This window comes from Kogia breviceps, chromosome 2 (genome assembly GCF_026419965.1).
Source record: "Kogia breviceps isolate mKogBre1 chromosome 2, mKogBre1 haplotype 1, whole genome shotgun sequence".
NCBI classification, from domain to species: Eukaryota; Metazoa; Chordata; class Mammalia; order Artiodactyla; family Physeteridae; genus Kogia; species Kogia breviceps.
In genome coordinates, this window is record NC_081311.1 from 189,160,097 (window position 1) to 189,181,530 (window position 21,434).

The 21,434-nt window shown below is 37.6% G+C and overlaps 1 protein-coding gene across 4 annotated transcripts in view; it reads left to right on the plus strand.

Annotated features, from left to right (window-relative positions):
- NYAP2 (neuronal tyrosine-phosphorylated phosphoinositide-3-kinase adaptor 2) overlaps positions 1 to 21,434 on the plus strand; it is a 423,148-nt gene that overhangs the window by 168,654 nt on the left and 233,060 nt on the right. For all 4 annotated transcript variants that reach the window (XM_067027008.1, XM_067027007.1, XM_067027010.1 and 1 more), the window contains one exon: positions 20,133 to 20,342. In XM_067027008.1, coding sequence (XP_066883109.1) covers positions 20,133 to 20,342 — 210 coding nt within the window. The remainder of the gene's footprint in view (positions 1 to 20,132; positions 20,343 to 21,434) is intronic.

Sequence of the window (21,434 nt, forward strand, 5' to 3'; positions counted from 1 at the left end):
AGTGGTCCTTTTGTGGTTGAGTGATAATCTCACTTGAAGCCTGCAGAACTCACTTTGGCTTCTAAACCATGCTTTATTTATGATCATTAAATATAACTGATAATAAAATAGCCCATTGATGTTTCAGAAAAAAAAAAAAAAAAAACTTGACTCTACACCCAGCCATGATTTTCCATTTCCTTTTGATGGCCAAACCATTCAAGTGAGTGTTTACTTGCTGCCTCCATTTCATGTCTCCTGTCCCAGCTTTAATTTCCTACAACCTGGCTTCAACCTCTTCTCCCCAGTCCAGAGTCACATAGGGCTTCCTAACTGGTCTCTGGCCCTTTCCTTTTCCTGTCTTGGAAGAGGAAACATCACAAAACATTGGACATTGTTTATTCCTCCATCTGAAGACGTTTCTCTTGGTTCTCATGCATTGTGATATCCTTATTAACAATCCTTTTTGAACTTTGTCCCTTCTGCTTCCTTTTTGGGGAGCTCTGCTCCTCCATTTACATAAAAAAGTTATTAGGGCACGTGACTGACACAGTGCTGTGATTAGCATTTACCTGTTTGTCTTCCCAACAAAATGGTCAGGACACAGTAGTAAGTCTTTTATTATTTTATTCCCCCAACAACTAGCACATTTTTCTGGCACAGAGGACATGTTCAGTAAGTGTTCCTTGAATGATCAAGTGACTGGCTAAATTGAATGAATGTGTATCCAACCTCCACAATTGAACGGTGTGTTTTTGAGAGCAAAGACTCTATATTTTATTTAAGGACCCATGGTTTCTATGACCGTATTTTACACAATCAACTTATATTTTTGGATTTACTGATTTTTCCACCACTAACGTTTTTTTAATAGCCAAGTCCAATAGAATTACCATGATTACTTGGTATTGATATTAATCTGAGTTCTGCATAGGATGCCAAGGTCAACACTAGTTAAAGTACTTAGGGACCAACTGCTCCAAGGAATATCAATGTAGAACCCAGGTTCAGATGATTTTTATATACATAAAATAGTCAGGAAATCAGTCCTGTTACTGATTGATAAAACCAGGTAGCATTCAGCAAGGAAAATGAAAGGAAGTACTTATAATCTAATCTAAATATTTTATAAAAGAATAAGAGTAGGGACCATGAAAAATAGCATACCATAGATTTTCAGTAAATGGTTATGGAAACAGTATTAAGATATTACATGTAGATAGAAAACTATCAGCTAGATTGTACTTGGTACTGAGTGGAGACCATTTATTGTCTAATTTCTAGAAGATGATAAGGAATATTAGAAAGTATCTTCATTTCTATTTCTATTTCATCTCTATTTTCTATTTTTAAGATTCCTCGGTTTGAGCAGCTTGAAAAAATATCATTATAACGGAAGGTAGATTGGAGGAGTCACCTGATATCAATGAATAGAAAAGACACAGGAATCAAAGACAGTAGGGTTAATAGATGGATTTGTCACTGAACAGCTGCACTTTTAGGGCAAGTCAAACTCTCCAAGTATCAGTTTTCCATATTCACCTCAGAGTATTGTGTAAAATGAAAGAAAATTGTGTTCAGGAAAAGACTTCGTAAAATATAAATGGCTGTGTAACTATAAGAGGTGATTGTTTGATTTTTAGGTATCTGGGGAAAGAATAAATATTTTATTTAAAAACTGCAGTAAGGTCAAAAATGAATTAAATTTTCAGGGAGTCCATACTTTTAGCACAACTCTCTTCAGTTAGGCTTGGGTAAAGGATCTGACATCTTAAGCAGATCATCCCATACCTGACGCGAGGAGCATAAAGCACTAGGCAGAATGTCCCCTCAGGAGGCAGGCTGTTTCTGGGTTGCTGGATGGTATCTAAGCCTGGAGGGTGGAGAGACATCACACCTGAGAGAGCACAGTTTCCCTGACCCTGTAAAGTACAGCTCTGAGAACAAAGAGCCCATCCTCATTGTACAAAGGGCCAGGCAACATGGCAAGATGATTGTCAAAGATGATTTATCAGCAAAGTAAAAAATGCAATATAACTGGTTGTTGATGTGTTTTTCAAATGTAATGAATGCTTTTTCTTTTTCTGGTTACAAATTTATCTTTTAAAATAAAAAGTGTGCTTCCAAAAAAGGTATAAGTATTAACCAATGAATTAGGTAGAAGCCCTAAAGATCCAAAGTGCTTAAGATAAAAAAAAAATATTTAGTATGTAGATGGGGGACCGTTAAAAGGATGATTTGTGAAGTGTCATTTCTAAGCAGATTCAAATAGAATCTCTTTTCCTTTTAAAGTGGTTAGTCAACATGCAAACCGATTTGAAGTTTAGCATTTGAAAAAATGCAACATCAGAAAAAAGCAACAAGAAACACTCAAATTTTGTATAAAAGCATGTGCAACCCCAGATAGAGGAAGAATGCCAGCCTCCTAAATACAGATTAACTAGCATAAATAGGCAAGGCATGAAGTGACCATCCATATACTTTGCATAAATAAAAGGCTACAGACACAAAAATAGCTGTTGAAAGACTTCATTGTCAATTTCCTCATTTTTTATTAACTTCCATGGCTTTCCTAGTAAAGACTTTATCCAGATGCTAATTAAGCAGAGGTCTGCTTTGCACATCAATTTTTAATATTCCCTCCACATAGTCAAATGAAACCTGCAGAGTGAGGCTTCTCCAGTTAAAAGCAGTCCTGACCTACTTCCATGTGAAATCAATGGTTGACTTAGAGAGACTCATGCGTAGCTGACATTTAAGGAGGCCAGCTCATAATCTGTGTTGTGTAAAATGTATGTTTCCTTGGGCTTCAGCATTCTTTCTCTCTTTATTAATTTTTAAAAGTTCTTCTAAGAATAGAGAAGACCATGGAAGCTATTGAGCCAAAGAAGTGAAGCCAGACCTGCATTTTGTGCCTCTGGGAGATTGTGAGCTCCTGGGTCAGTTACATCTGTAGTGGCTTCAAATGAACAGAAACCCCTAGGTCTGGGACTGAGGAAGGGAAAGAAAGGCCTAAAAGGCACCCACTTGCACTCAAATATAATCCACCAAAAGGAAAAGTTGAAACCACCAGAATAAGGTCCAATTTTGAAAGTAAGAACCCAGGGTATATAGCAAAACTTTTTGAAGACTTGTATGTTCGGGATCTGAATTGTAAGGCACGGAATAGGAACAGGAATCAAACCCAGCTTGTCAGAGGATCAATCGTCCTCAGGGTATGGAAGAGCACACTGGGTCTCCATCTGGAGAGGGGCTCCTATTAAAGATCAGATAAGTTCCTGTCAAGTGTTAACATGCAACCACATAAGGAGTTGCTGTGCAACCTGACGGAAGTGGAGGGCTGGCCTCACACTAAATTCCAGAATACTAAGCTAGAGTAGGGCGAGCTGGTAAAATTGGTGGAAGAAGTAATGTTCAGTGTGCACGTCTTTTACTTCCTTGGTTAAGTTTATTCCTAAGTATTTTATTCTTTTTGATGCTATTAATGCATAAGTGTTTTAACCATGTATATGCATTTGTTCAGTCTTTCATTCATTCAGTGAATGTTTATAAAATACCTACTCTGTGCCAGGCACTATTCCAGGTGCTAGAATCTTTATTTTGAAGTGTTGAGCAATAAAACCTAATAATTCAAATGAAGATGAGAGGTACCTATATTAATGGAGAGTGCACCTTCTGGGGAAAGACTTGGCAATTAAAACACAGTGGTACAAAGGCATAAATATCGATAGTAAAGGAGACAGGCAGATTTAGAACTTAGCATTTTACAAAAATGCTTTCTCTCTCCCTTGCCTCAGCATTGTGCCATTTTGGCACTCCTGGCCCATGTCACAACAGTTCCCTAGGTTCCAAAGCTCACAAAAGCCTGGGCCTCCTGGATTCACTCCAGTGGACTGGGTCTGGTGACCCTCAGGAGACGCGTGGGTTTTGTTTGAGGCATACAAAAGAATCTAGCATTGCAAATACTGCTCTCTCCTCCTCCTCCTCCTCCTCCTCCTTTTCTTTTTGCCAAATTTCCTTCCCCTCTTTTAACCCATGAGCCTAACCCAGAACAATGGGTATCGGAATTCTCTGAGGCCTTATTCATCATTCAGATTGCTTTTGCCACAAAGAAGTCTGCTACCAGATAACTTATGAAACAAGAGATCAGAGTAATAAAGAGTATTGGTTAACATCAGAAATCAGGAATAACATCCAGGTTTTGTTTTTGTTTTTTTAAATTTAATTCACAAGAAATGAAAAAGAAACACCTCTATTCCTGAGGTACTTTGTGATTAAACAGTTTGTACCTGCTTCATATGTGTGTTTATGTGAAAGAGTGTGAAGAAAAGGTGATGACGAGAGTTGAAAAGAGGGGACAGGAGTCTGACTTAAGCTTTGACGGCAGAGGTATCCACTTCAAAGATGGCTGCCTTGCGTAGGCGCAGTGCTAGCCCTGCCCCCACCAAGCTCCTTTGTTTTAGAGTTCTTGGCTAATTTCATAACTGACCATTTAGACCCACTTGTTTTTTCTCTTTCCGGGCTTCAAATTCCTCCTGCTATGTTTTATTTTTTTATTTCTTATTTTTTTTTTTAGTTTGTAGATTTAAAAAACTTTTTAATATCATTTCCTCTTTAAAAACATTTTTATTGGAGTATAGTTGATTTACAATGTGTTAGTTTCAGTTGTACAGCAAAGTGATTCAGTTATACATGTACATATATCTATTCTTCAAATTCTTTTCCCATTTAGGTTATTACAGAATACTGAGCAGAGTTCCCTGTGTTACACAGTGGGTCCTTGTGGGTTATCTATTTTAAATATAGTAGTGTGTACATGTCAATCCCAAATTCCCAATCTATCCCTCCCCACCCCCTCCAGTAACCATAAGTTTGTTCTCTAAGTCTGTGAATCTGTTTCTGTTATGTAAATAAGTTCATTTGTATCATTTTTCTTAGATTCGGCATATAAGCAATATCATGATATTTGCCTTTCTCTGTCTGACTTACTTCACTTAGTGTGGTAATCTCCAAGTCTTTCCATGTTGCTGCAAATGGCATTATTTCATTCTTTTTAATGGCTGAGTGATATTCCATTGTACATATGTACTACATCTCCTTTATCCATTCATCTATCAATGGACATGTAGGTTGCTGCCATGTCTCGGCTATTGTAAACCGCGCTGCAGTGAACATTGGGGTGCATGTATCCTTATGAACCATGTTTTTCTCCTGATATATGCCCAGGAGTGCTGCTGTTTTAAATTCACCAATAAAGAGTGAGCCCACAAAATCACAGGCCCTCACCCTCAACCCCAGGCCCGCGCTCCTTCTCCCTCTGTGTGGTGCCATGCACTTTCCATAACCTGTGAGTGACAAACCTGTTTTTATTTTCCAAAGTTTCCTGATGGTTATTGCTGAGGATGTCTTGCAATCATAATAAGAACCACAGGAGCTGGTCCAACCACAATACTGGTTACTACATTGGCTGAGACTGGCACAAAATAAAAGGAAAGGGAGTCAGAGAGGGAGGGAGGGAGGGAGGGAAGGAAGAGAGGGAGGGAGGGAAGGGAGGGAGGGAGGGAGGGAGGGAAGGGAGGGAGGGAGGGAGGGAGGGAAGGGAGGGAGGGAGGGAGGGATGGAAGGGAGGGAGGGAGGGAAGGAGGGAGGGAGGGAGGGAAGGAGGGAGGGAGAGAGGGAAAGAAGAGAAAGGGAGAAAGAGTGAAAGATGAAATGATGTTGCCCATGAAAGATCCAGAGAATAATTTTTTGTATCTTACCTTCCTTGGCTTCAAAAAGAACAAGAGGAGAAGTAAATCATTGATTTCCTACTCTCTGTCTTTAAACCATGAATCACGCAGTAGAATCTCAATAAAAACTTGCTGGGCCTTAGAAGTATTCTTGTTAACTCCTTTATATTACAGATAAACTGAACTATAAAGAGATTCAATTACTTGAGCACAAATATAATGTTATGTAGAAACATAATCTGAAAAGAGTTTCAGCTTCCTAAGTGTCCTCTACATATTAAGTTAGCAATATTTAAATATATTTCTACTAGTTTACTTTTAGCTTTATTTCATCTTCTTGACTAACTTCATTTAAAATAACATCTTGGGGGAAAAAAATCAAATCTAGTTAATTGATAATATCCCCAAACAATTTTTTTCCTTTCTTCAAATTCACATGTGTATTTTTTTTCCCAAGAATACTATGAAAACTTCCAGATTATCCAACAATAATTCCCAAACACCATTTCTCTCTTTATGTTTATCTAAAGAATCTTTGATTTACTATCAAGAATGTACAGTATACAGTCATTTCTATAGCCATCAGTTATATTATCCCTAAAAGGATTACTATTCCTGCCATGCTCTTCTTATGAAACTTTAATAGCTGATTTCTTTAATGCCCCCAAATATGACTGTTAGTAACTGTGATTTCAACAATGTTAAGTTTTGCATTTACTTTCATAGAAATTAATTATCCATATTACCCTTTGTGATGGAGAAACTATTCTTCTTAACATTTAGTGTTTGCTTCAGAAACGTTTATGAATGTGTTTTCAGAATTACACCTTTCAGGAAGAATGGAAATGATATTTTTCTTCCCAGGCATTAATATTTTTAGTTTCTGAATGCCTCTGTTACTTTAAAAGAAGATTGAAGCATTTTTCCATCTGCCTGTTAAAATGATTTGAGTCTTAATTAAAGTCGATTGCACCTGTGCATATATTCAACTACCCACACACCTCCCACCTACTAGTGGAAAAGCTTGTCTCTCCTTCAAAAATTAAAAAGGGGAACTATGATCTTTGCAGAAAAAATCTTAGGCATAGAAACATTGAGAAGTAAGTTTGATGTGTTTTGGCTATCTTAGATCAATGTCTTTTTAATCTTCTAATGATTGCTGGTCATATAAATAAGTTAGTTATCTTCCTTAAATTGCTGGTTCCTTTATCATTTTAAAGGCAGCCTAGCTGAAAAAGTCAAGTAAAAGAATAAAAATTCAACAACAAATTCTCACCCACTCACTGGTTGCTTTTCTGTGTTTCTAGCTTTGGCAGTTCAATCTTTCCTTATTTATGAAGATGGGGAATAATCATAACTGAAAGAAAGAAAGAAAGAGGGAGGGAGGGAGGAAGGAATAAAGAAAGGAGAAAATATGATGGGGATCATCTTAAAACTTGATGTGATCAATTATTTTTCTCCTCCACCAACAAAATTTTTTTCAAAGAATTCTGATAAATATAAAATAGATTCATGTGTTCTTTTTCCGGCTCTTTTTCCTTTCTCTTGGGTAAAGAAGGATAATTAAAATGCTTTTAGCTAAACAGGGAAAACTGGGGAACTAAAGGACTGTGCCAGTCTACAAAAAGAATAATGAAAATTATGTTAAATATTGCTAAAAAAACATTCCATTAATTATAGAACAGTGGTTTTTGCACCCCAGCTTTACTTTAGAAACTCTTGGGGAGCTTTAAAAAATGACTAGTGTCTCAGCCCCACCCTCAGTGATCTAATTTAACTGTGGTCTAAATCTAATTTAATTGTGGATACTTTCTGAAGTCTCTCCAAGAGTTTCCAACATGTGGTTAGGACAGGAACTTCTAGTATAGAATGTATTCTGGTACTTATCAATAGAATCCTAAACCTGATGATCCTTGAGTCCAGGTGCCTCATTTACAGATAAGCAAATAAAGGCTCAGAAGGGGAAAGCGATTTGCTCAAGGCCTCACGGTTCATTAGGGGCTGAGTCCGAACTGGTACCCAGGGTCTCATAATGCAAAGACGACTCCGTTGACACTGTAAAATGCTGTGGCTGGGACTTCCCAGATGGTGGCATTAAGAGGTATGAACCCTCTGCACTTGGTTTCCAAATTGCTGGTATGAATCCATGCACTGCATTATTAGTACTGATTTTATATCCTCCAACACATCCAGGCCATTTCTGTAAAAATGTGGCAATAACCCATGCAACAGGAACTTCAGTTTTGATCCCAAACGTCTAATAGTAATTTCCTGTGCACATTAACTCAGTCTCGAGGACACATAAAAATGTTCTACATTACAAAAGTCCTCCCCGTCTTTATATGTCTGGTAACAAGAGTATTACTTGGATCTCTCTAGTCATTCTTTCCTTCCTATTGTTCTAAGGGTTATTCTGACATAACCATTTAAAAAATAGATAGAAACAAATGGTAAAGGCATCAATAGAATCCCACAGTTTTGTTTCCTATAGAAGAAGAAGTTAATTTGGATTCCTTGCATCCAGTAGATAATTGGTCTACTTTCTCCCAATGGCCTTAGTCAGCAGTGGTTCTGCTCAGAAAGCCAAATCCTCTTGAATATCTCATAAAAGGGCAACTCAAAATTATAGCCATGGTTTCTTTATTCTGTGCATACCATTGTTACTTCTCCTCGGACTTGACATCATTTCTTCTGCATTTTGTCTGTGTAATTGTTCATGTTGTCAGCAGCACCTAAGAATATTTTGTATCTAAAACCACCCCTCTTCTGTCCTATGCTAAGCTATCGTTAATTAGTTTGAAAATCCTTTTAAAGCAGGCCAAAATTATAGTTTTAAGAACATTGTCCTTCAGTAGTGGGTCGCTTTCATCAAGTAACATTTCTGTAATGTATTTAGATGCACATGAATCCCATTTCACTTTAAACTGAGGAAACAAAGTGTAAGATTTTAAGTTTTGGCCTCTTCTTTTTTTTCCATAGAATTTCAGATCCAAAAAGCATCCTAGAGATGCTATGGTCTAAATCCCTTTAGACATGAGTACACAGAAGCAGAGAAAGTCAAACAACATACCCAAGTGTCACCTGTATGATGGCAGAACCATTACCAGGGTCAAGTTTCCCAAATAATTAAATCCAGACATCTTTGTACTATGCCAGTCTCTATTCAGTATTACTGCGACTGAGACAGTAGGAGGAGAAAAATGTAAAGCTCACATATGTTCATGTCCCTACAGCCTCCTTTCTTCAAGAAGATTCTTTTTTAGATTGTTAGCTTTATGTTAATTTGCTGCCTTGTGTCCTACTTAAGCATGACACTAGTGTCAGGTCTTCTATAATTGTTTGCATATGATTTTGGAATTTGTCAAAAATGTAGATATCTTAAAACATCCTAAGCCAAAAATGTGTGACTGATTCAGGTTTAAAGATTTTATAACCCTAAAACTCTTTATTTTAGAATTGTCAAGTATTTTAGTATTCTTTTTGTCCCACTAAGAGATTTTTATTGGTAGCTTCTCTATCAAATACGTGAAGAACTAGAGGTAGAGGGAGGTAAGATGAGCTGCAATCCTGTCATTTTAAATGGGAAAGAAAAACAAAAAGGCCACCATTGGCATTATGGGGGCTGTAGAGAGCTGTGGGCATAAATATTTAATGTGGTAAATTATAGGGAGACATTTGCATTTTATGCGCTATTTTGAAGTAAAAAGGATTGTCAAACAATAAGGACACTTTCCCTAATTATGTTCCATTTTCAATATGCAGAGAATTGACTCTGGGTTCAGGGCAGTTATTTAATGAAATCTCAATGTAACCTTGTCTGATATTTCTCTCTAAATCTTGACATCAGATTAAGACCAGACAATGAGGTTGGTTAATAAAAAATGATTATCTTGTCATTAAACAGATGATAGATTTTGAATTCCAAACAAAAAAAAAATGATCTTCATTCTGGTAGATAGTCACAGGTTCATCTGCATTGGATGCAAACACTAAAAATTGTTTATAAAAAGATATGCAACTAAATATTTTCTATTTCTGCACCTTTGTATCTATGTCTGTAGGATACAGTGAAAAGGATGTTTAAGAAGTTGATGACATCAGAATGTTAAGGTAGTGACATCAGGGGATGTCACTGGGGATTTCATATGCCCAGAGATAAGATGGTGCTGATAATAAGCCACTGGCCTGGGATAACTCCTTACACTTTGTCCTCCTGGTTCTTGCACACTTCTCCTGGGAGAATCTTCCTGATGACATCACCATACTCTACTCCTCAAAAATAAGTACAAACTCTGCAACCTGTCACTCAAAACCCTCCTTAATTTGTTTCTCCCTTTCTATGTAAATTCAGGTCCCATTCTTTCCTAATATAAAGCCTTTTTTCCCTAGACAGTCTGAATGTATTATAGAACCTATAACATCGTTCCTCTCTACCCTTTGTTTGAAAGTATTTGCTTGTGCTATTTTGTCAGGCTGGGAGCTCGTTGTTAAGATCAGTCTGGGGGAAGACAGACTCAAGGAAAGAGCCTGGAAACCTGCTTGGGACTATTAACACAGGAAGATCTGGTGTTCAGGGTGTATGAGGAAAGGTCTAGAAGGAGAGGATGCAGGTTCTGGATGCACACAGGCTCTTGGCCTCCTAGACTCCTTGCCCCATGGTGAGGGTGCATCAGGAGGAGGATCAAAATGAGAAGCTCCTAAGTTCAGTGCCCAGGACAGGGGCCCTGGTTGCCTAGGGCTAAGGGTGACACTGTCTTTATTTAAATTTGCTCCAAATAAAAGATATGAAACTCAATCATCTAACATGTAAATAACATCATAGTATTTGAGATTTGGAAATGTCCTTAAAAGTGATCTTATATTGTATGATACATTTTAAAAATAAATAGTGCAGCCACTGATTACATAGAAGCTTAATTCAAAATGCTGTTGCTGGTGTTATAAGACATTGTTTGTAACTGGCATCCCCGCCTTTCCAGTAGCGACTAGGAAACATTCACTTTTCTTTTTACTGACAAGGGAAAACATTGAGGGTGTTATCTGTATTTTTTATACCAGGACACTTATTTTCTTCTAATCAAGTGTTAAGAAAAAAAAATTGGATTCTGGGTTGGCTGATGATCCTAAACAAATCATTGGTGCTTTTTAAGAGCTCACTTTCTCTTATTTATTTTATAGTTTACTGTGTTTTGTTTGGAAGCGGAATTATTAAACTATAAAAATCACCTTCAAGAACGTAAAACACTGAAATATAAAGTGGAAATAAATATTTTAGAACAGATATAATGATATTATTGAAACCTCATGAACTATTTTGCTTTTAGTAAGAACTTTAGTATCATAGAGGTATAAAATTTTAGACTTAGAAAGATACTTAGAAATAATTTATTTCAAATCTATCATTTTATCTGAAAAAGCCAAGGCTCAAGAGAGTTGTTTTATTGAACTGACCTGAGAATGGCTTCCAGATCATCTCAACCCCATTCCACAATGGTTTACTGCTTTGATAGTTCTGAGAAAAATATTTTAATTTATTGAGAATTTTTTCTAAATGTCTCTATTTATATCTAAATTATTTTTATGTTGAAGAAATGGTCAATATTTTCTTTGTGAATATTTAAAAAAATAATCTTATTTTTAAAATTATTTCTTAGAGATTTTGTTTTTGCTACTCTTTTGGATGAAAAACTATTTAGAAAAAAATTGGATGACATCTTCATTCAAATTAATATCAATAAAATATATAAGCTATTTGAACGATGATTTCAGATGCTCATCCACTTGTACATTCAGCCCATAACTTACTGAAGCCATAGTGTTTAAAATATCTATTGCATACTCAATAAAGATGTATTTATCAGTTTTATAAAGTGTTTTTATTATAACTAGAGCTAAGAGAGAAGCATTGCTTGCTGAATTCCTTTCCCATATTTGGCAATTTAACTTACCTCTCTGTCCTTCTTTTTTCTGTCAGTATGCCAGTACAAATGTTGTCCTCACTAGAAACTCAAGAATTTTATATTTATTTATTTATTATTTAGTTAGTTAGTTTTTGGCCGCGCCATGTGGGACTTGCAGGATCTTATTTCCCCAACCAGGGATTGAACCTGGGTACCAGCAATGAAAGCGCTGAGTCCTAACCACTGGGCCATCAGGGAATTACCGAGGATTTTATATTTAGAATATATTTTACAGGAGAGAAAATGAGAAATACTATCTATTGAAATCTGTAGTAGAGTAGTCCAACTGCTATAGCAAACAACTCCACAACCTCAGTGGCTTAATAGAATACAACTTATATCTTGTTCATGTCACAGGCCACCACATATGTCACAGACATGTGATAATGAATTAATGGGCTCAGTGGAAAATGGGCTATTCTCCCCTAAGTTATTGGGGATTTTCCATCTGATGGCTTTTCCAGCATCTAGGACCTCAGAAAATCCCAGCCAGCAGGAGGGGGATGCAAGAGGATGAGGGTTTGTGGGAAGTTTTAGGACCAAACTTGGAGGTGGCATACATCACTTCCACTCACATTCTAGTGACCAGAAATCAGTTGTATGACTCTCCCTGACTGCAAGGAATACTGGGAAGTATGATTTTTCTAGGTGCTCAGAGAGAACAAACAGTTTGGTCAGCATCTAATTAGTCTTTGCCCACAGGTCCTCTTGGCTTCTGCCTTAGGAGAAGAAACAAAAATATAGATTGTGTTCTTTGAGCAAATTGTCTCTCATCACCCTGCAATACTAGAATTTCTTAAAGAAAGTGTTACTAAAATACGTCAACATTTGAGCTATGCCTGATGACTTCGGTGAAGGTTTTTTAGGTAGAGAAAATCTCTTGAAAAAAAAAAAAGCGAGTAGTTAAATCTTGTGGACATTTGGTTGAGAGTTTTTGAAGACCAAACATGGCCTTTAAAATTCTATTTATTTTTCTGCCCTATGAATAAGCGTCATCCTTTGCAACCAGGAAAAAATAACTTTTGAATATAAGTTAGCATGTGAATTCCTATGTCTTAGGGTGAGGGTTACCTGCTGGGTGGTGGTCAGGAAACCTTGATCAGGTTTTTACTAATTGTCATTTGTGTGACCTTGAGCAAGTTGTGTAAAAGCTCTGAGCTGTTTTTAAATGTGTCAAATGATTAGGATTCTTTGCAGTCTATCGTACTTCCATGTGCCTCATCTGTTTTATTATTTTATTAGATAATGTACCTCATCTATTTTATTAAAACCAAGGTTTTACTTTATTTGCCTTCTGAACACAAACCTGGATTTTCTTTCTGATTTTCTTTAAAACCATGGAATCTCTAGATACCTGAGCTACTGTTCTTTCTCTGTATATATTTGAAGAGAAGGCATCCCTTAGATGTTGGAATTGACATAACTGACCCCAAATGACAAAGTTCACATGAGAGAAGCAATCATAAAAAAGTTAACAATTTCCCCTGCTCCCTGGTGCCCTTTCATCGTTCAGACAGGGGAGCCTTTGCCCTCTTTTCTCTGGGGACTCCGGGGGTGGAATAATGGAAGTGCAAGGGGAGGACCCCAGCATCCGCCTGGACTCGTAGGTAAACCATTGCAAGCTGTCTGGCTCTGATCAGCTCTAGACACCGCAGTTTTAAAAGACACCATCACATGCAACATTATTGTCCAGGCCAGGGTGACCAGGAGAGCGAGAGTTCTAGATTTGTATTCTGAAGATGACATGACGAAGGGGAGACAGACTCCCTCACTCTGGATTCTAAAGGGTGTTTTACTTAAACACAGAATTAGACTAGTTCTCTGAGTAGTTCCAGAAACAGGACGACCAACAACCAACAAATAGTGGTGCTTGGAGGGAGGCCAACTTGAGCACTGTATAAAAGCTTTCCAGCAATTAAATATGTTCTCAGTTGTGTCCAGCTTTCCCATGAAATGGGAACTCCCCCTTTCTGGGGCTACCCTCTCAAAGGCAGGCGGACCATGAGCAATTACATACACTCACACCTTGCTTTTGATGAGCTGTTGTGCCTGGAATTTCCGAGGTCTCTTTCAGCTCTGAGACCCATCTGATAATGCAATTTGGTGCAGTGCCTCCTTTAGAGTTCAAATGTGTTGTCTTTTCTGCCTAATTAATCTGCCTTGATCACCTTTCATTATTTCCATGGTTCAGCAGTTGGAATAGAATAGAGAGACTTTGATCTTGATGATTATACCGCTATGAGGGGACAATTCTGAAGCATTCTTTACATCCGTAAGAAGCTCGAATTCTCATCAGCAACGTGAGCTTTGGTCCCCCTATTGCCAGGCACAATTAAGTCCGTATTTTGTAACCAAGGGACCCCTATGTGAAAGTGTGAAATTTTTAGTACGACAGCAGTCACAAACCACAAACATAAAAGCCTCTTGTCTAAGTCATCTGAATCATGTAGATGTTCATAGAAGCAATTAAACGACAAGGTAAATTAATCCTTTTAAATATTGCAAAAAACAAGAAGAAAGGAGAATGCAGTCTTATGTCCCCCAAGAAAACAGTGTTACTGCTCATATTTCCAAATAATACTAATTTTCCCAGGTAGATCACTTGTTTTCTGGTCTATCATTCGCAAGCCAATTAGAAACATGTATGGGTTAACGAGAAAACAAGTTTGGCTACAGTAATTAGCTTATGTTTGTCAGTGAGGGTTACTGGTTCATGCCATGGCCCACGTGCTGGGTGAGATTGGAAAGGTTGGAGGGAAGGCTGTGGGTCATGGCCTAAGATAAGGTTACATCCAGGGGTAAAATCTAATAAGCTCACTGTCCTGAGTGAAGAAGCAGGGATGATGCATTCATTCAGTTGATTTTCACTGATATCAGGTATTAAGTACCAACATGAAAGATGAAGTCTTTAGTCTTAGGAAGCGTATGGTCTGGTGGGGAGACCAGACATCTAAATCAGTAATTACATGATCTTTCCAGCCAAAAAAAAAAAGAAAAGAAACAACTTTGGAGAAAGGATAAAACATTTTTAATCAGTTGTAGTTCCCCAGACAGCCATATGTAACGGTCCATCACTGCAAATTGTTTTCTTTGTCTCTAGAACTTGAGAGGGATTTTTAGGTCATGGAGATTTATAAGTGTCCTCAGTACTGTTTCATTGTTGAGAGAGTGAATGTTGATGAGGAAGAGTGAATCAAAGACTCTGGGGAAAGTCAATATCTGGTGGGCAGCAGATCTGATGGTGAAAGCCATGATACCCACCTGGGGAAAAAAGTGATTGTAGGTGGCCCAGGGCAGGAACAGAGAGAGGAATGAGTTAGAAGCTGGAGAGACAAATACAGACTCACAGACAGCATAAGCAGCAGGAAATGGGAAAATTTTGAGAAAAGACTTCACAGCATGAAGTGTGATGGATTGGCATCCTGTAGAGAATATGTTGGTCATAAAACGATGACTCCTGGTCTCTTATCCTTACTTAATCTGTCTTCAACCTAAACACTGTAAAAAGTTTAAGACAGTGATATGTAAAATGCACAAGACAAATGCAATACAATAATATATGTTTTTTTTCATAGCAAGATCAGATTTCAATGTGAGAATCAGATTTTAGATCAATAGTCAACACTCCATGGTAGAGGAGGAGCAACTTCTTCGTATTCAGCCCAGTGCTACATACTGCAGCTGAACTGTGAACATTGAAAGAACTTAGTTTCCACGTAAAAATGTACCATGGTCGCTTCCATGTCCTGGCTATTGTAAGTAGTGCAGATTCACTTTGTTATACAGCAGAAACTAACACAACATTGCAAAGCATTTATACTCCAATAAAACTGTTTAAAAAGAAAAATGTAACGTGGTACCTAAGATTGATCTTGTTCAGGAAAGTTTGTTACTAAAATCAATTTTTGTTTTCAACAGGCTTTAAGAAAACATTGAGATATAGAGATATGGATAAACACATCCTTATTCCTCTGAATAGATTTCTCTGAGCTTTCAATATGTCTTATTGTATGAATTTCTTAGTCTAATTGTCCACTTTCCACTGGTCTCTTTTCAACAGCTACTTTAAAGTTTTTCGTTTTTACTTTAATTAGAAAATGCATATTGTAGGAAGCTCTTCTTGATTATCCATGAGATACCTGGTTGATTCCCCAATAAAATGCTCAATAATACATTTATGATTTTCTTACAGATCTTTCAGCTCTGCCTTCTATTTAGGATGTGAAGGTACACTGGCACTAGTCTGAGTAGCATGATTTCTGCAAACCTTTTGTTCAGGTTTCTCTAAATATACCTGCCAAAACTCACTGAAGGCTAACCTCTGGGACTTGAAAACAAAGAAAGAAGAAGAAAAAAAAAAAAAAAAAGACTCTTTTTTGTTCCCAAAGCTGTATTGGACTTTTATTTAGTTGAGAGTTGAGACCTAAATGACACGTCCCTGGTATGTGTATACGAGTAAGTTGAATGAGAACAAAGAAACTGAGGTTGGTGGGGAGACTTTGACATCCTCAGCCTTTCATATTTAAAATAGTGTCTGAACCTGCAGGAACAGCATTGAACCCAGTGTTAACTTAGAGCATTTTTTTAGTTTGGTTAAGTAGAAGACTCTCTGTGTGTGTGTGTGTGTGTGTGTGTGTGTGTGTGTGTGTGTCATAGAGGTCGATAAGGCAAACATCCCAATGGTTAGTTTAAAATCTGGAAGAGAACGTGAGGTGAAACAGATGGGTCATTAGGTTCTGACGCTGTGACATTTGGAAGCCAGAGTTACATTCTCTTTGAAACTGAACAAACAGCTTGGAAATAGTCTAGGATGTTCTTTTCTGATACTGGTTTTATTCCATTTGACTCAGGGCACAGAAAAGTTAGTGTCGGTTAAATTGTCTTGCTATAATTATTTTCAGGAATATATTAGTTTAAAATATTTTTACTTATATTTGATTTCAGTATAACTGGGACTTAAGCTTATATACACGTCCAGGGATCTTTCTGAGATTGTTCTTATGGGACTACCCTCCTGGTTTAAGTTCTGTCTCATAAAATGATATTTTTGACATGTGTTTACACAACTGCATAGCACCTGGGATCTGGAAGGAACCATAGCAATGTGGAAATAAACGAAGAGCAAACAAATGAGAACATACAGGGCTATTTCATCAGGCCTTCCTGAAGCAACGCAGTCAGCCACATTTGGCAGAGACTCAAGGCAGGGAGAAGAGTGGGAAAGCTTTATAGTGGGAAAAAGGGAAGGCTTCAGTTACACCCCCAGTGGAGGCTGTTGGCATAGGGAAGCTATAGGCAGCCTAACTAGAAGCAGGACATCCTATGTCGTTGGTTAGGGGAACGTATTTGACTTTCTCTGGTTGGTCCTATGCTAAAAGCAGGGCCAAAAACTGGGGAAGCTGTCAGTTTTTAATCAAATCCTGGCTGCTTTGGGCCAATTGTTATACAGGTTATTGTTTGCTAGAGATAGTGGTCTGAATTTCTACAAGTCTGAATTATAGATTGTAGGTTGGCTTTCTGGGCTGGTTATTGTAGATAATCAGCTAGAATTCTATTTTTCTATGTGGTCTGGCAATTTTCTATCTGTATCTTCAGTCTCTCAGTGATTATCCAAAACAACTGTAGAAAGAATAAATAAATTCATAAATGACACATTGCTACAATTTTTTTTAAATGAATGTTACTTTTTGCATGTGTGGCCCTGTTTTGTTTTTAAAATATTTTAAAATGTAGAATATTATTAGATCCTTCAAATTAAATTGGGAAAGTTAGGCAGGGCTGGTGTTATCTCCATTTTGTAGTTAAGCAAAATGAAGCTCCAAGTGGAGAAACCAAGGGCTCAATGTCATGGGCCACCAGCCATATGGCCACAATGGCCAAGGCTCCCAGCTGGGCCTCTCAGATCCCTCACCCAGCTGCTTACTGTATTACAAACTATTCTATCTCTGCCCCACAGATTCAGATGATAGGGAACCAAAGTGTGACATCTGTCTTATCACACTGCTTGAAGATGATGAGTGTTTGAACTTACATGCAAAGAAAACAAATTACAGATTCTCTGAACCATTTCTGTAGTTCTTCTCTATGGTCTTTCTCAAAGATCTTTATTTGAATTAAACTTTCAACCTGGTGAATTTTACAACTTGTGATTTTTAGGGAACCAGATTTTTGAAAATACTATTAGCTCTGTGCCTCTTCAATACATTTGTAACACTGGCTTGATCGTCTTGTTCCATTAAGAATGTTGTATTTTCTACACACATCAGAAAGATGCCAGAGGAGTTGGGAAAACTGCTCCATAAATGAATTGGTTAAATACCTACTGAGCAATATGCTAAGAGCTAGAGGCACCAAGTGGAGAAAAAAGCAAAAATCAAAACTCAGACCCTGCCTTTAAAGAACTCTGGGTCTTTTAAGAAGAACAGGTACACAGAAAAATGATACAAGACAATGTCAGTGCAGAGATGATTTTATCCCAACATGGGCTGGATATATGGGATGGGGAGGCTTCAAGGATGCTTAAATTGAGTAACCTTGACTGAGGAAAGAGTTCCCCAATTAAAGGACAGGATGTAAGGGTATTCAAAGCAGGTGAGATAGGAGATGGTGGCTATAGAAACCAGTGTTGTTTTTGTTGGAAGTTTTTGTTGGAAGTGGAGTGGAGAAGAGGAAGCTACAGCCAGTTTTTTGATATTTCTTGAATACAACGTTCAGGTAGGAAGTCAAAAAGTTAAAGGCAGGGAAGAGTGAGATGGTAGAGAATCTTGTGGGTTGTAAGGAGATTATACATATTTCTGTGGGTAACAGTGGGATTCTGGAAGGATTTTAGTCAGGGTTACATTAAGAACAGATTTGCATTTTTTGGTTTTTGTCTTTAAACACTTATCTATGTGCATTACAGAATGGCTATCACATCAGTTATCTGAAATAACATCGTTCTAAATGTAGCAAGTGGGTATCACTCCTAAACCATTTTTATTTACTACATGTGCTTTTTTTTTAAATTAGGAAGTGATTTTATTAAAAAAAATTTTTTCCCATTGGCTATTTTTTTAAAATTGAAGTATAGTTGATTTACAATGTTTTGTTAGTTTTAAGTGTATAGCAAAGTGATTATATATATATATATTCTTTTTCAGATTCTTTTCCCTTAAAGGTTATTACAAAATATTAAGTAAAGTTCCCTGTGCTATACAGTAGGTCCTTGTTGGTGATCTATTTTATATATAGTAGTGTGTATCTGTTAATCCCAAATTACATATGCTTTTAAACACTTCTGTACATGCCTTACAGATGGCTATCACATCTAGTCCCTGAAAAAAACACTTGATCAGATTTTCATTTTAAACAGATCACTTTGGCGGTATACGGAGCTTGTATTTTGGGGAGTCAAGGACAGAGTCAAGGAGGCAGGTTGCAATAATTCAAGGGTGATGATTAGAGCTTGAGCCAGAACAGTTGAGGTAGACATGATACAAGGTGCAACAGAAGGGAAAACAAGATATTCAGAAATAAAATCTGTAGAATTTGCAGACTGATGGATTTGGAGAGTAGCGGTTAAAGAAAGAGGCAGATAAGTTTCTAGCTTGGATGTTTGGCAGGACAGAAGGAACCATTAGTTTAGTAAGAAATGGTGTCAGTACAGTATGTGAATGTTAAATTTGTATTATCTAAGGGGCATCCAGATGGACTCATCCAGTAGGCAGTTGGATAAATGAGTCTACAGCTCAGGAGAATGGTCCAGACTTCTGATAAACTATTTACAAATCACTAGCCTTCAGACAATTGCTAGTTGAATCCTGGAGGATGAAATCACAGAAAGAATATATGTAGAATGAGAACAGTGGCTAAGCTAGAACCCAGGGGACAACAAACATGTAAGGGGCTCATGGAGGAAGAAAAGGTATGAATGACACAGAAATGGTGTTAGAGAGCACACCACAGGAAGATGGCCCATCAGTGAAGCTAAGAAAATTGAAGATATCAATGAGAGAGTAATCAAAGAACAATCAAATGGCTTAAAAATGTCTTCTTAATTTGCCAACAAAAAGGCACTATGTGATTTATGCAACAGTACTTTTAGTAGAGTAGCTGGGCTAAATTCATGTCACAGTGGGTAGCAAAATGAAGGGCAGATGAGAAAGTAAAGAGAGGGAGTGTAAAGTGCTCCTTATGAAGTTTCCTTGAAGATTAGCACAAGGGAAGACTTACTAAAGAATACTGAATATTCATCAAGGTTCTCTACTTCTGAAGAGATCATTATTTTCTGCTGCTAATAACCTGCACAGCTCAGCAAAAAGACCCATGTGATCTGTCCTTGTTTTATTTAAATGTAGTCTTCAACACAAGTCTAAGTTTCCAAAAATATATTAAAAATATTTTAGAAAATCATTCTTTAATATTTAAGGAATCTGGGAAGGATTTGACTCTTGTTTAACAGAATATAATTCTGGTTAATACACAGAATCAACAGAGGAGCTGAAGGTTCGAAGCCACAGCACGGAACCAATACCAAAGTTGGACAACAAAGAGAGAGGACATCATGGGGCATCTTCCTCCAGAGAGCCTATCAAAGCTCAGGAATGGGATGGAACACCTGGGCCACCTGTGGTCACCAGTAGACTGGGAAGATGCTCTGTGAGCCCCACCTTGCTAGCAGGAAACCACAGCTCAGGTAAGAAAGATAACGTTCTCCTGGACGGTAAGTCCTCCGGTGTCTAGAAACTGCTTTTATGAAATTATCACTTAGAAAACCATAACCACAGATACCTCTGTCTCTACTCATAGAGACAGCGTAAATAGCCCTGCACACAACAGGAGGTAACAACAGTATGTGGCATGCTACAGGGAACATTCTTCACATGGGTGACAGAGAAGTGAATGGTGCTTTTCGGAGCTGTGCAATGCAGCAGCCCTTACAACTCCAACTGTCTTGAACTAAATTTCTTTAAAAAAAAAAATCCTCGGGGCTCATCTAAAGCAGTTTTCATTTATAAAGTTGAAGTAATTTAGAGTTTATGCCTCCTTTGCTTCAAAAAAATTCTAGACAACTGGGTAAAATGAATAGAAAGTAAAATTGAGGATAAAAATGTAGCGAAGACGATATGAAGGCAGTAGAGAGAGTAAATATTATGAGACATTTGATGTATCAATAATAAGCTGAAGACAATAACTGGTCATTGGGCAGGGTACTAAGTTTCCCTGTAGGTCAAAAGAGCTGGAAAATTATAATCTAATACACCTTTAAATTCACAAGTTGAAATTAAAATCTGTGATGCAATTTTACATTGTTAATAGATAAATATTATTCAACATCAATTTTTAAAAGGCGGAATATTTGTGCTTTGAACTGATTGATCTATATCGTGGACTCAGAGAACTGTGAATTGAAATAAACAGCAAAAAATCAAGCAACTGCCTGTAGTTTTCAGATTTCTATGCCTTAAGAGTGTTAGGGCTCTGAAGAAAAGACCAATTCTTTAATGTTTTTTCAACTCTGATATTCATCTTGGAAAACAATTAGCATGAGTTTAGCCTGTGGTCTCTCTGACAGTCACGCACAAGTTAAAACTGGAACAGTGGGGCTTCCCTGGTGGTGTAGTGGTTAAGAATCCGCTTGCCAGTGCAGGGGACGAGGGTTCGAGCCCTGGTCCGGGAGGAACCCACATGCCGCAGAGCAGCTAAGTCCGTGCACCACAACTACTGAGCCTGCACTCTAGAGCCCACGAGCCACAACTAAAGAAGCCCATGTGCTTAGAACCCATGC